Source organism: Rhinichthys klamathensis, unplaced genomic scaffold, assembly GCF_029890125.1.
Source record: "Rhinichthys klamathensis goyatoka isolate OS25496 unplaced genomic scaffold, OSU_Roscu_1.1 h1tg000236l_1, whole genome shotgun sequence".
NCBI classification, from domain to species: domain Eukaryota; kingdom Metazoa; phylum Chordata; class Actinopteri; order Cypriniformes; family Leuciscidae; genus Rhinichthys; species Rhinichthys klamathensis.
Window position 1 is genome coordinate 149751 of NW_026606759.1, and position 15108 is coordinate 164858.

The 15108-nt window shown below is 41.8% G+C and overlaps 1 protein-coding gene across 1 annotated transcript; it reads left to right on the plus strand.

Annotated features, from left to right (window-relative positions):
* The first annotated feature begins 2269 nt into the window (after window positions 1-2269).
* slc38a9 (solute carrier family 38 member 9) lies at window positions 2270-14110 on the plus strand. Its single transcript, XM_056265574.1, has 14 exons — window positions 2270-2388; window positions 4054-4186; window positions 6472-6590; window positions 6868-6931; window positions 7027-7120; window positions 7702-7872; window positions 7966-8022; window positions 8655-8852; window positions 9339-9446; window positions 9922-10028; window positions 11027-11140; window positions 11234-11382; window positions 13638-13727; window positions 13807-14110. Exons 1-14 carry the CDS (start codon window positions 2306-2308, stop codon window positions 13970-13972), a joined length of 1653 nt encoding a protein of 550 aa, XP_056121549.1. The 5' UTR covers window positions 2270-2305; the 3' UTR covers window positions 13973-14110.
* Window positions 14111-15108: the final 998 nt, after the last annotated feature.

Below are 15108 nucleotides of genomic sequence, written 5' to 3' on the forward strand. Positions count from 1 at the left end.
AAATATACATTTCTTCTCAATTTATACCGAAAAAATATGAGTTTGGTATAATTAGAAAAACTTATTTTTATAACATGCCTGGAATTATAAGACGTTGATGGGGTGAATTAGAATAAGAAATATCTGGAATTTTAGTGGTCTTAGCTTATTGCTTTTATTTATTTGTTTGTATGTCATCCTGAGCCCCTTAGAAGTATCATGAGGACCACACTGCCCTGGGCCTCTATTATACACATTTGAACTCTCATAAATCATATAAGAGCTTGAGTAATTTCTAATACCAACAGCAACACTATTACAATGACATTATAACGCTTAATATAAACATTTTAATTTGAACATAAATAGAAAAAACTGTATAAAATAAATAAATGGGACTCTGCTGATTAAAGGTTTTAGGAACTCAATATGAAATGTTAGTTTTGTGTTTAATAACTTTTACTACATTAAAAGGACACATTTGGATCTGTTCTCAGAACAGCTTCCATCGCGTATGCACCGCCGCCCGCTGGGGAATTGTGGGTAATGTAGTTGTTTGAACTCTTTCTCACGTTCCACATGCGTTGTGTATCCGTGAAATCCGCACTACTAATCCCATGCGTCATCTGACAGGCATGTGCCGTTTAAAGACTGAGTTTCCTTTTCAAAACATTTGTCTCAGCACAGCAGATTGTCGGCTTTTGTCTGGTTTTGGTAAGTTTATTATTAAAACTTTCTTATAGATGGGCTTATATTTAAAAAGTAAAGCAACAAGCGATATTCATGTGAAGCGTACGGATATGTAAACATAGCCACATACCTAACAGTGTTGTTTATGACAGATTGAGCCGATGTAAAGGTGTTTTAGTGTATGCAGGAATGCTCGCATGAATGATGTGTTAATCTGTTTCTAGGCTAAACGCATATACTTTAACATGATGCACTCACACATTCACATTCGTGCTATGATTTACCTATCATATTGTAGAGAAGCTGCAGGTGTCTTAAACTGAGTATAGACATATTTCATTATTGGACATTGGATATGAATGTGTTTTCCCCATAAAAGCTGCAGGGCTCATAACACCTGATGATGTCATATGACTTTCAGAAGTGTCTTCAAACTGCAGAGATGATATTATGAGCTTCAGTTTATCAGTGAATGGCGTTTATATGCAGAAGTAAAAGAATTATGAGCATTAATGCTCTTTTCCGAACTTGTTTTGTTTGTCAATACCACAAACGACAGGAAACGTAATCTACTTACATTGCGTGTTTGTTTACAGGATTTAGTGATGATTAGATTTGCTGTTTCTGAATAACTTGTGGATGATCATGTGGATGACACACACACACACACACGCACACACACACACACACACACACACACACACTTGGTGGTATTTATCTGACAAAATTATTTGGCAAAAAATTGTCAAGAAAATGCATAGAAAAACAATCAACCTTACAGGAAAAAACATACATTGACAACAACACAATCAATCATTAATATTTCATTGGTTCTCTCTTGTTCATAATTTCTTTGTATGACAGCATGGACAAAAATTAAGTTGTGTTATCACAAATAAAACTATTAACTACGCAACAACTATGCATTATGCTTACAAAATCTTGAACACATTTTGAATAAAAGGTGAAGATAATGTAACTGTACGTAGAAGTTGTTGTCAGGGGCTGTGAGTGCCGGTGTCCTGCCGCATGTGTCCACGTTACTCACAGGACAGGAATCTGTGTGACGCTTTAGAGTGTGTGTGTGACATGCCTCATCATGTGTCATCATGTCTTATTATTCAGTCATGTGTATGTGCAGAGTTTGAAGTGTCATGTCTGCTTTTTACACAGGACATTGATATTGAAGTGTGGTCCTCCCTGTGGAAAGTCTTCTGATGTTTGGCTGTTAGTGTGGTGCTTTAGAGGAGGAGATCCTCTTTCTCACTGACCCGCCTCAGATCCCGCCTCAGATCCCGTCTCAGATCCCGCCTCAGATCCCGCCTCAGATCCCGCCTCAGATCCCGCCTCAGATCCCGTCTCAGATCCCGCCTCAGATCCCGCCTCAGATCCCGCCTCAGATCCCGCCTCAGATCCCGCCTCAGATCCCGCCTCAGATCCCGCCTCAGATCCCGCCTCAGATCCCGCCTCAGATCCCGCCTCAGATCCCGTCTCAGATCCCGCCTCAGATCCCGCCTCAGATCCCGCCTCAGATCCCGCCTCAGATCCCGCCTCAGATCCCGTCTCAGATCCCGTCTCAGATCCCGTCTCAGATCCATCTGTACAGCTGATGACGGTTTAATCGAAGCACAGCATCATGGATGAGGACAGCAAACCGTTACTGGGATCAGTGCGAGCTGGGGACTATTACACCGATTCACTGGACCCCAAACAGAGGAGGTACTGTGTGTGTGTGTGTGTGTGAGAGAGAGAGAGAGAGCTGGGGAGTATTACACTGATTCACTGGACCCCAAACAGAGGAGGTACTGAGTGTGTGTGTGTGTGAGAGAGAGAGAGCTGGGGAGTATTACACTGATTCACTGGACCCCAAACAGAGGAGGTACTGAGTGTGTGTGTGTGTGAGAGAGAGAGAGCTGGGGAGTATTACACTGATTCACTGGACCCCACACAGAGGAAGGTGTGTGTGTGTGTGTGTGAGAGAGAGAGAGCTGGGGAGTATTACACTGATTCACTGGACCCCAAACAGAGGAAGTACTGAGTGTGTGTGTGTGTGAGAGAGAGAGAGCTGGGGAGTATTACACTGATTCACTGGACCCCAAACAGAGGAGGTACTGAGTGTGTGTGTGTGTGAGAGAGAGAGAGCTGGGGAGTATTACACTGATTCACTGGACCCCACACAGAGGAAGGTGTGTGTGTGTGTGTGTGAGAGAGAGAGAGCTGGGGAGTATTACACTGATTCACTGGACCCCAAACAGAGGAGGTTGTGTGTGTGTGTGAGAGAGAGAGAGAGAGAGAGAGCTGGGGAGTATTACACTGATTCACTGGACCCCAAACAGAGGTGTGTGTGAGTGTGTGTGTGTGAGTGAGAGAGAGCGCTGGGGAGTATTACACTGATTCACTGGACCCCAAACAGAGGTGTGTGTGAGTGTGTGTGTGTGAGTGAGAGAGAGAGCTGGGGAGTATTACACTGATTCACTGGACCCCAAACAGAGGTGTGTGTGTGTGTGTGTGTGTGAGTGAGAGAGAGCGCTGGGGAGTATTACACTGATTCACTGGACCCCAAACAGAGGAGGTTGTGTGTGTGTGTGTGAGAGAGAGAGAGCGCTGGGGAGTATTACACTGATTCACTGGACCCCAAACAGAGGTGTGTGAGAGAGCGTGTGAGTGAGAGAGCGTGTGTGCGAGAGCGTGAGTGTGTGTGTTTGAGTGAGTGAGAGAGCGTGTGTGTGTGTGTGAGTGAGAGAGTGTGTGTGCAAGAGCGTGAGTGAGAAAGCGTGTGTGCGAGAGCGTGTGTGTGAGTGAGAGAGTGTGTATGCGAGAGTGTGTGTGCGAGAGCGTGAGTGAGAAAGCGTGTGTGTGTGTGTGTGTGTGTGTGTGTGTGTGCGAGAGCGTGAGTGAGAGAGTGTGTGTGCGAGAGCGTGTGAGTGAGAAAGCGTGTGTGTGTGTGTGTGTGTGTGTGTGTGTGTGTGTGTGTGTGCGAGAGCGTGAGTGAGAGAGTGTGTGTGCGAGAACGTGAGTGTGTGTGTGTCCATCAAAATTCCATAATGTAGTTTACTCATGAATACTTTCCACCCTCTCTCAGACCCTTACAATTAAACTAAACAATTTAGGTTTCCTTCCAGGACTAATTAGCAATACCGGCAGGATCAAATGAACTCAGTCTGGTATTTCACAAATACTGTATAAGATGTCCCCCCCCCCCCACCCCCACACACACACACACTGCTGTTGAAAGCGTGCGATTATATCACACAACACACTAATGCAATCCTCACCAATCCTGTCCTCATCGATCTACCGTCCTAATATCCACTAATGTACAGTAGCAGACATGTGTGCATTCTGAGACATGCTCCTGAACCCTGTTTGCTCATGATCCTTCAGGCCGTTCCACGTGGAGCCGAGGAACATTGTGGAGGACTCGTCGGCCCAGGAGAGGGTTTCTGCTGAAGCTGCGGTGCTGAGCAGCAGAGTCCACTACTACAGCCGTCTCACCGGCTCCTCAGATAGACTGCTGGTGGGTCACCCTCCACACCTCACGACCAGCACAGGCTTCACGAGCGCGGCTCTGTGTGAGGACAAACACGACAATAGCAACAACAGGTTTAGGAGGTTTATTAAAGGGATCGTTCACCCAAAAAATAAAATTAGCCCATGATTTACTCCCCCTCAAGTCATGCTAGGTGTATATGACTCTTTTTCAGACAAACACAATCAGAGTTATACGGTATTAAAACATATCCTGGCTCTTCCAAGCTTTATAATGGCAGTGAATGGCCGTTTCTGTTTTGTAGTCCATCAAAGTGCATCTATTCATGATAAAAGTGCATCTATTCATGATAAAAGTGCATCTATCCATGATAAAAGTGCGTCTATTCTTGATAAAAGTGCATCTATCCATGATAAAAGTGCATCTATCCTTGATAAAAGTGCATCTATCCATGATAAAAGTGCATCTATCCATGATAAAAGTGCGTCTATTCATGATAAAAGTGCATCTACCCATGATAAAAGTGCATCTATCCATGATAAAAGTGCATCTACCCATGATAAAAGTGCATCTATTCATGATAAAAGTGCATCTGTCCATGATAAAAGTGCATCTATCCATGATAAAAGTGCATCTATTCTTGATAAAAGTGCATCTATTCTTGATAAAAGTGCATCTGTCCATGATAAAAGTGCATCTATTCTTGATAAAAGTGCATCTGTCCATGATAAAAGTGCATCTATTCTTGATAAAAGTGCATCTATTCTTGATAAAAGTGCATCTGTCCATGATAAAAGTGCATCTATTCTTGATAAAAGTGCATCTACCCATGATAAAAGTGCATCTATCCATGATAAAAGTGCATCTATCCTTGATAAAAGTGCATCTATCCATGATAAAAGTGCATCTATCCATGATAAAAGTGCGTCTATTCATGATAAAAGTGCATCTACCCATGATAAAAGTGCATCTATCCATGATAAAAGTGCATCTACCCATGATAAAAGTGCATCTATTCATGATAAAAGTGCATCTGTCCATGATAAAAGTGCATCTGTCCATGATAAAAGTGCATCTGTCCATGATAAAAGTGCATCTATTCTTGATAAAAGTGCATCTATTCTTGATAAAAGTGCATCTGTCCATGATAAAAGTGCATCTATCCATGATAAAAGTGCATCTGTCCATGATAAAAGTGCATCTATCCATGATAAAAGTGCATCTATCCATGATAAAAGTGCATCTCTACTTACGCCTAAAGAACAATTTGCGCAGCTTGTGCCGTCAGTAGAAGCGTAGTGAGCCACTGTTTTGCAGTGCTTTCTGCAAAGCTTTTTCTGTGGGCAAAAGCGTTGTCTATTGTCAGTAGTGTAGTGATGTATGAAGCAGCGCTCACACAGAGATCACGAGCAGCTTCCCGTTGGTCAACACAACACATCCACATTACAAAACCTGCGAGGGGAAGTCTCCCGTTCCCCACGTGAAATTCACAATCGCATGGATTCCTATTATTACTGTATCTTACCCGCACAAACTCACAGAACAACGGCAAATGGACTGCGGCTTTAGAATGAAGAATATATTAAAACAACTTTTGTCAAATACACACACCAACGCAATAGTCTTCCTTTGTGTGAAGTGAAAGCTTGTGGGTTCAATCAGACCACCTTAAAATACAAATGAAAATGGAGAATTCAGGATAAAGTATTCAACACAATTGTAAATAATGTATTTAGAATTTCATTCATTCATTCATAACATTCATTCATTCATAACATTCATTCATTCATAACATTCATTCTACCCCTTTCCAATACTGGTTTACACTTGGTTTAAAGGGATAGTTTACCGAAACATGTAAATCCAGTCACTGTGTACTCGCACTCATGTCATTAGTTTAATGCAGCACATAACACAGGTTTGGATGGACGTGAGAGAGCAAGTGACAGATGTCAGTCTCCCCGTAAGCGTGCGCTGTGACTACAGGACAGAGGATTAAGATGTTAATGGTATTGTATGTCAGTTAGCCTGTGAGATCGTGCTGTAGTTTGAGGGCATCTTTATCCTGCCTTATTTCACTGATATGCCGTTTTAAATCTGTGTATGATTACATTTTCCAGTTGCTTTGATTTTCCTTCTTTGTTTTTCCTGGTTTGGTTTGTGGAGGATGCGTTTCTAAAGCCAGATTAGCAGGTCTTCAGCCATGCTTGTGTTTTAGGACAGGGCCTGGGTTGTTTGGGGACTCCTGGAGGTTGTGGTCTAGTCCTGTACTGTGATGTAATGCATGTGTGTATGCACCTTATCTTCCTCAGGCACCGCCAGACCATGTGATTCCTTCTCTCGAGGACCTCTATATCTACAGTCCACTGGGAACAGCGTTCAAAGTCCAGGGAGGCGACAGTACTGCCAAAAACCCCAGCATTGTCACAATGTAAGACCGATCTCATAAAGGCTTTTAATGCAGTGCTTTTCACACCCAGTTATGAAGTGCCAAAGCTAAACGCAGCCAGAATGTTATGGCGAGTTGATTACCAAAAGACAACCAATCAGAAAACTAAGCAATACTTGCCTCGTTCAATATTCATGGGCTTTAAACAGTAGTTGGATTTTTAAACGTGCAAGTGGCTTTACGTGGTGACATTTCTACAGATGTACAAGCAGTTATTATTACTTATATTGTGTGTGTGTGTGTGTGTGTGTGTGTGCAGCTTTGCCATATGGAACACAATGATGGGAACATCTATATTAAGTATACCATGGGGAATAAAACAAGTAAGTTACCTCGTGTGTGTGTGTGTGTGTGTGCTGTATTTATTTTGCTCACTGCAGGCTATAGTGAAGATGCATTATTGTTGGCTCTGTTCTAGGCTGGGTTCACTCTGGGCATCATCATCATTGTTCTCATGGGCCTGCTGACGCTTTACTGCTGCTACAGAGTGTTAAAGTCCACAAAGTCCATACGTAAGCCCACCACATGACTTCACTCGAAGAAACAGCCAATCTTTCACATTCTTACACCCGCAGTACACAAGGCTCATAGTGGACTGAAGGTTTACTTGATTATCCACACACAGCTTTTCATTTTACATCAGGCTTTTGAGGAATGTTTATTTGTTCATGTAAATTTGTAAAACTACAGAGCTTTGACCATAACACTAAATAAATAAAGCATTTAAATATCATCTTAAAGACATATTTGGCAGATTAAGTGTGACTGATGTTTATGCGCATGTTATGTCAGTAGTCTGCTGTTCTACAGATCTTGATGATTCCAAGCTATCTCAATTTCATCATTTTTTTGGCCATTAAATATGATCCAAACTGCATATGTTTGGGGCTCTGAATACCTCGTCGGGTTTGAGCTCTATATTCTCACGATATCATACTATATGAGCCATAAATGCAGATGTATCAAATATTAACTCCACAACAAACGCTAGGACTCTTTGCCTAGAGGTTCTAGAAGGCCTAATGCTCCGGGATTTCCCTGACTTCCTCCATATGTCGCGTTTACAGGGATAACGTGACTTCTGTGTTTGCAGCTTATATGGATACCTCAGACTGGGAGTTTCCTGACGTGTGCAAATATTACTTTGGGGCATTTGGAAAATGGTCGAGCCTTGTCTTCTCACTGGTGTCACTGGTTGGTGCAATGGTGGTCTACTGGGTTCTCATGTCCAACTTCCTGTTCAATACTGGGAAATTCATTTACAGTAAGTGATAGTTTTCCCAGCATTCCTCGTGTATGGGATGTTGATGTTTTCTGGGAAGATCTGTGTAACTGCTTGTGTATTTTGCATCCACAGACTATGTTCACAATGTCAGCTCATCAGATACATTTGGCACAAATGGAACAGATAGAGGTGAGTCGTCATAGTGTTTTTATGATTATTATTAGTAGTAGTAATTGGTTTGAAGACGTGAGCCTGGTCTCTTTGGATTCCTCTAATAATACACAGGGTTTAATGGTTTGAATCTTGTGTATTTTTTTTTTTTATTTGAACAAAACTTGGTAAGTGTCATTGGGACGATGCCCTGAAATACGGGGGGGATTTTGAGATGGCGCCATCTAGTGGTTGGGAAGTTATGCATGAAACATGAGTCCGTCAGCCATGTTGCCTAGAGGAGGTTTTTGACAATCCTCTCACAAATTATGACCATTTTTTGCACCATATAATTTGCAGACATGGCCTCACCAAAATTATTCACTACATTTTCGATATTCCAAACCATTTTTGTGACACTATAACAAATATGATCATGAAGATCACAAAAAGCAAGTATCTACTGAAGTGAAAATGTAAAAATTCTGTTTTTCTTGTTGCTTTAAAAAAAAATCTACTTATAACTTTAGAGCTGATTTGCTTGAAACATAGTTTTCTTAAACATTGGGATGATTAGAGATGTTTAGATATGCTCATTTGGCCATCGAAGCTGCAGTTCATGTCATCCATTCATTGATTCAGAATGAGCAGGTGTGTTCCTCTTGCACTAGTGATCTGCCCGTATCCAGATGTGGATCCACACGGGAACAGCAGCGCTCTCCTGCACGACGCGCGTGAGAACAGCACAGGTCATGTGTTCGACCTCTGGTGGAGTAAAACCAACACCATCCCGTTTTACCTCATCGTTCTGCTGCTGCCGCTGCTCAACTTCCGCTCCGCGTCCTTCTTCGCCAGGTTCACTTTCCTCGGTATGACCTTCATTTTCACAGCTAGAGGGATCATGTTTCGTCACAAATACTGTTTTAGGCAAGAAAGACATTTAGATATCAAGGCACATGTATCCACTAGGAATTGAGGGTGTAATAAGTTTTGCTGTATTAGTCTGTCATGTGTGTATGTCGGGGGTATTTCTTTATTAATAGTTCATTAATGATCTTGCACTCCTAGACGAGTATTTTGGACTTGATCTGATCTGGGATGGTGAGTTAGTGTAGCAGCGATGTGAAAATACTTGGAGAGGTTAAATGTTGAACTGGGTCAGCGGCATCGGTCAAGAAGACAGAGCAGAGAACGACTCAAAATCAACAAATCAACGTGAAACAGGACGGCTCTTGACACTCCTGTCTACTGAAATGGATTAGTCTTGCCAGTGCAGTGTTATGACTGATCTGAACAGCAGCTTGTGTTTTCATCAGTGTCACCCTGTTGTCTAAGAGGCTTTCATTGTTCCACAGGCACTATATCGGTGGTCTATCTCATCTTTTTGGTCACGTATAAAGCTATTCGACTGGGCTTTCACCTGGAGTTCCACTGGTTCGATTCTTCAATGTTTTTTGTTCCAGGTAAAGGAATCTTTTTTTTCTTCTTTTCCTCCAATCTGGCAACTTCTTGAGAAAGAAGTCATGAAATCACCTGTAAACACATTCTGAAGGCATATCTATGGTTGTTTATTCATTTCCTTTCACACGACTCTGTTACCCGTTGCAGTGACCTCAAGCGAGCCAAGCATCAAGCCACAAGCTCAAAAAAGTTTCAGAAAGCTAATTCAACTTTGACCCCATTTGCTGTTTAACTTTTGAAACACGACCAATAGCCCCTTTCACACAACAATCCCTGTAAATTACTGTAAAATTTTTGATTGCATGATGTTAAATGTCCAATTCAAGTGCAAAATCAGGCATCCACAGATGGAAAAGGTTTGCGAACCCACATTTAGTTTGTGTTTTCTTTCCCATGGTGTACTGGAGTCCGGTGAAAGAGAAGTGTGGTGGTGTGAATAAGCACGCACTGATGTATGTGGTCTCTGGCTTGATTTAGAGTTCAGATCTCTGTTTGTTCAGCTGAGTGGAGTTCTCACATTAGCATTCTTCATTCACAACTGCATCATCACGCTTATGAAGAGCAACAGGCATCAAGAAAACAACGTGAGTGCTCTCCGCCTGTCATCATCACTGCATGATCACCCACTCAGCACATTCATATTCGCACATTATACTTCTGCATTGTGTGCAAAAGGGACTGCTAACCTTCCACAAAGGGGAAATAGGAGTTGAGTCATTGTGCTGTCAGTAGAACAGAAATAACCTCACTGTCAGCCATTTTCTGTCCATGTCATGATTCTTGGACTTCTGAGGAGTTTGGTCATAACGCTTCACTTCACATTGTTACTGAGCAAACACAGGAAATGTTTATTATGGCAACATGAAGATTTCTCTCCTTTTTTTATATTGGAGTGAGTCTCACAAAACCTTTTCAAGAATACCCAGATAACATTTCACCAAAAACAATGGGTTATATATATTGCATAAAGACATTTTAGGACCGTTGAGATGCTCTAGAACAGGGTTTGCTAAACCGGGGATCGTGAAGGAACCGCAGGGGGTCCACGAGCTGAAGAAAACCTAATAATCCAATCAAATCTAACATTAAAATAATCAAATTGGCCTGAACAATGAATTAAATAAATCTGAAATCGCGACTAAATCTTATCAAATCAAAGGCTGTGATTTTACCTGCAGAAGCATAAAGTGTGTTGCTCCGTGTGTTTCCGAGTGTGAAGATGTTTCATTTACACACACGCTGCTTATCATCATATTATAGACCTTATTCAGAGCAGCGCCACGAGCAGTGAGGGACCGTCTTTTCAATGGCATTCACTGTACAAAGCTCAGGGATTACTTATCATTTTCCACAGATCATGTTGTCTGGAGTTTTTTGACTACTTAGTTTTCTTGTAAAGATGTTCTTGCAGTGTTTCGTCAACAGAATAATCCAAAAACACGTTAAATAACAGTACAGCCCACTGACGAGATGTGTGTCTCTCTTCAGTCCTGTTGTTTTTATCATCATCATCAAGTATTTTGCTTCTACAGTTGCTGTCACTGGTGTAGAGTGTATCTGAGTGTGGTGTGTGTGTGTTCAGGTGCGGGATCTGTCCTTGGCGTACCTGCTGGTGGGACTGACGTACCTGTATGTGGGAGTGCTGATCTTCGCTGCTTTCCCATCACCCCCGCTGTCTAAAGAGTGCATCGAGCCTGTAAGACCTGCAAACGAAGCATCACACACCTTCAGTTGTTAGTAATGAGCCGTTTGAAGTGCAGACATGAAGTGGTCGTCTCCTCGATTACAGAACTTCCTGGATAACTTTCCCAGCGGCGATGTGCTGGTGTTCGTGGCGAGGACCTTCCTCCTGTTCCAGATGACCACTGTGTATCCGCTGCTCGGGTACCTGGTGCGCGTGCAGCTCATGGGACAGGTCTTCGGGGATCATTACCCAGGGTCAGTCATAGCTGTGGGCACCAATCACTATTATAACCCAGTCTCACTATCAACTACGACTTTTGCCTCAACAAACTCGCTTATTGGTAGTTGTTAAGTTTAGGGATTGGGTGAATTATGGGATGTAGAATACGGCATGTAGAATAATAATAAAGCATTAATATGTGCACTACACAGGTGAAACTCAAAAAATTTGAATATGGTGCAAAAGTTCATTTATTTCAGTAATTCAACTTAAAAGGTGAAACTAATATATTATATAGACTCAATACATGCAAAGTGAGATATTTCAAGCCTTTATTTGTAGTAATTGTAATGATTATGGCTTACAGCTTATGAAACCTTTTCACAATATTCTAATTTTGACTTTGGGGTTTTCATATCTGTAAGCCATAATCATGAAAATTATTGCAAATAAAGGCTTGAAATATCTCACTTTGCATGTATTGAGTCTATATAATATTTTAGTTTCACCTTTTAAGTTGAATTACTGAAATAAATGAACTTTTGCACCATATTCTAATTTTTCGAGTTTCACCTGTTAGTACTAATAAACAGCACAATATCCTAGTAATATGCATGTTAGCAACTAGTTAATAGTGAGAATTGGACCCTAAGCTAAAGTGTTACCAAAGTTGTGTGGATGGTAATGAGTAATGACTGTGGCGAGTGATGATGGGTGCCTTTCAAATCAGTGCTTTGTAACCAAGTCACCTGACCTCACATCATACTGGTTTGAAACATTTAGAAAAGTCAGCGCTTTGATGTTGACGTGTTATGAACCTCAACTGAACCCTTAAACCAGTATTACAGTCTTGAGACAGTTTGAGTAGAATTGTTCTTGGGATTCTGTCTGCAAGTGTTATTACAAACATGTTTGTGGCACTTAAAAGGTAACATGATATTTAATGGTATTTGCTGATTATAGAGTTCACTTTAAAGACCAGACTTGCAGTTGTTTTGCGGAACAAGTGTTTGAACAAATAGCCAGTAGATGTCCTCAGCAAGTTTCAATCGCTTCGAAACGGCAAATAATTGTGAAATGATCACAAGTGTTGCTTCTGCCTTCCCTAAAGCTGCATGACACGTCCACTGAAACACACATGAGCTTCCCATCCAGTCTTCATGGCTGTTTGGATGAAATGTTGCTCCTCTGAATGAAATAAGTGTAGAACAACAATCATACTTGACAGAGCGCATACATAAATATCATTATATGTATATAAAATATTGTCAAAAGGTCCACTTTTCCACTTTCTTGAACAGTAAACAAGCAGGCTTTAACAAATAACTGTTATAAAGCAAAGTCTGTCGAGTCGCCGGTCATATTAGAGACGTCTTTCAGGCATCAAGACCAAGTCCTGTCTCACAATTAAACGACATCTTTCAAATCAGCAACGAAATCTGTCATGAGCTGACGCATAAATGTAGTGCCTTATGCTCAAATAGCATTAAAAAAGCTTATTCTTCAGGCTAGAGCAGCCAATGCTGTTCTATAGTATCAATGTAATCTGGACGCACCATGATGTCATTATCATGTGATCCATCAGTGTCAGTTACGTCGCTTCACTGCCATTCACAATCCTCTCCCGTGGCCTCATGGGATAGTGTCCATCGTGTACTTCAGAAGGTCGTCCGGGGGCTTCCTCCTACTCTTTGATGAGTACATACTTGCTATATAGCGGGGAAGTGTGTGATCTCAGACGCAGCCTTTATAAGTTACCTTCTTTTATTTAGAAGGTAGGACTTATTCTGCCATACTGTACATTGCCCTTTCTCCCATTCATTGTGGACCGTCTTTGTATAAAGTAACATTTAAAACCATCCGCACACCTAATGTAAAGGGTAATGAAACACACATTTTTGAGATGCGTTTGCAGATTATCGAACAAAATTAGGATCTGTTATTATTTTTTGCTCTTATTTTTAAGAGCAAAATGAGTTATTAATTTGAGACTGAGTGGCCTAATCCTTTAAGAAGGTGCTGTCTCATAACTATTCATGACGTCATGTGACATTTGTCCAAGTTGAAAGATGGGTTGTGAGTGTGAGTTTGACTGTCTGCCACTGATCGCAAACATCACATTTGTAAAACGGTTAAGCCACAGCCTCACTCATTAACAATTACAAAACCCCATGAAAATGATCATACGCAATGCTTGGAAATCATATATTATGAGCAGAATATACAAGAATGGTCTTAAAGATTAGCCCGTCTTCATGATTGCGTCAATCCCTTGTTTCTCCATTGCTAGTTTCCTCCATGTGTTTGTGCTGAACGTGGTGGTTGTCGGAGCTGGAGTCGTGACGGCCCGGTTCTACCCCAACATTGGCTCCATCATCAGGTGAGAGAGCAGTGCCGTGTTAGCTCCAGGACCAGTGTGGCGCCGGCGCGTGGTGTTAAACTGCTGTGTTTGCCGTCAGGTACTCGGGGGCCATCTGTGGCCTGGCTCTGGTGTTCGTGCTCCCCTCTCTGGTCCACATGGTGTCTCTGAGACGCAGAGGAGAGCTGCGCTGGCCCTCGGCGCTCTTCCACGGCCTCCTCATCCTCCTCGGGGGGGCCAACCTGCTCGGACAGTTCTTCATGTGACGCGCTCCAGCGCCCACAGGAGGCCAGGGTGCTGGAAGCCTTAACCTACTAAACAAGTACACGTGATTTCCATCTCAAGAAACTCACCCGAAGGCACCAAACATCGAAGTTTTGACATTTAAAAAAAGTTAAAGATCTGTCATAACTGCTCTTCCTAGCTCAAGACAAGCTGTTTCAACAGGGATTTGATCTTTAAAAAAAAAAAAGTATTTTTCTTTAAAATCACAATAATCGTCATGATTGCATCGAGATTGAAGCGGTTTAGTTGAGTGCGGAGTTGATGAGCAGATGATGTGTACTGAACGCCAGTGGGTTCTGCCTAACATCACTGTTGCTTCCAACCGAGAGCGAGATGAAGTCATGTGATCTCGCAGCTCTGCCCCGGGCCTCACTGTGACAGTGTTGTGTACTGAAATATAACCTGTGTGATTAATGGATACATAAAGGGAAACTTCAGTCTCTAGACTGGGTTACAGCGCACATTTCCTGATGACTGTCTTTGTGTCATTCTCCAGCTGAATCTGAGCGTACTGATGCATTCTGGGTGAGGTTATGTCACTTTATGAAGTATGTGCACAACAATAAGGGAAGCTTAAATTTGCACATTTTGTGAGATTCCAAATCTTGAGTCACTTTTCTGTCTTGTCTCTTGTGTGTTTTTAAACAATTAAATTGAAGTGACATTGTAACCTTTCTATATTTGAACTTGCATTTCAGAGTATAAAATGAACAGCATAGTCAAACCCTAAAACAAATCCAATACCAGTGTTCTTGTTAAGAGAGGGAGTTTTTTTATGGTTTCCTTCATAATGTTTCCACTCACTTCACAAGCGCAAAACTAAATGTGCTGCTTTTGCACAGGAAAACTGTTGAATTTACTGTCGTAAATGTGTTCATATCGCAGCCAAACATTTTTATTATAAAGTGTCGGAGGGAAAAAAACTGCACAGTTCCAAAAATATGTTTTAAACATCTGTTGTGAATAAAAAGAATAAACTGTTCATGTTCCATCAGAGTTATGATTTCGCCATTATTCCCGGCACACCCGTGACAGTCGGTTACACTGGGCCAGCTACAGTTAGTCCAGGAGAAGTGAAGAGTGCATTTAGTAATCATCAACATCAGATCCGTTTCTG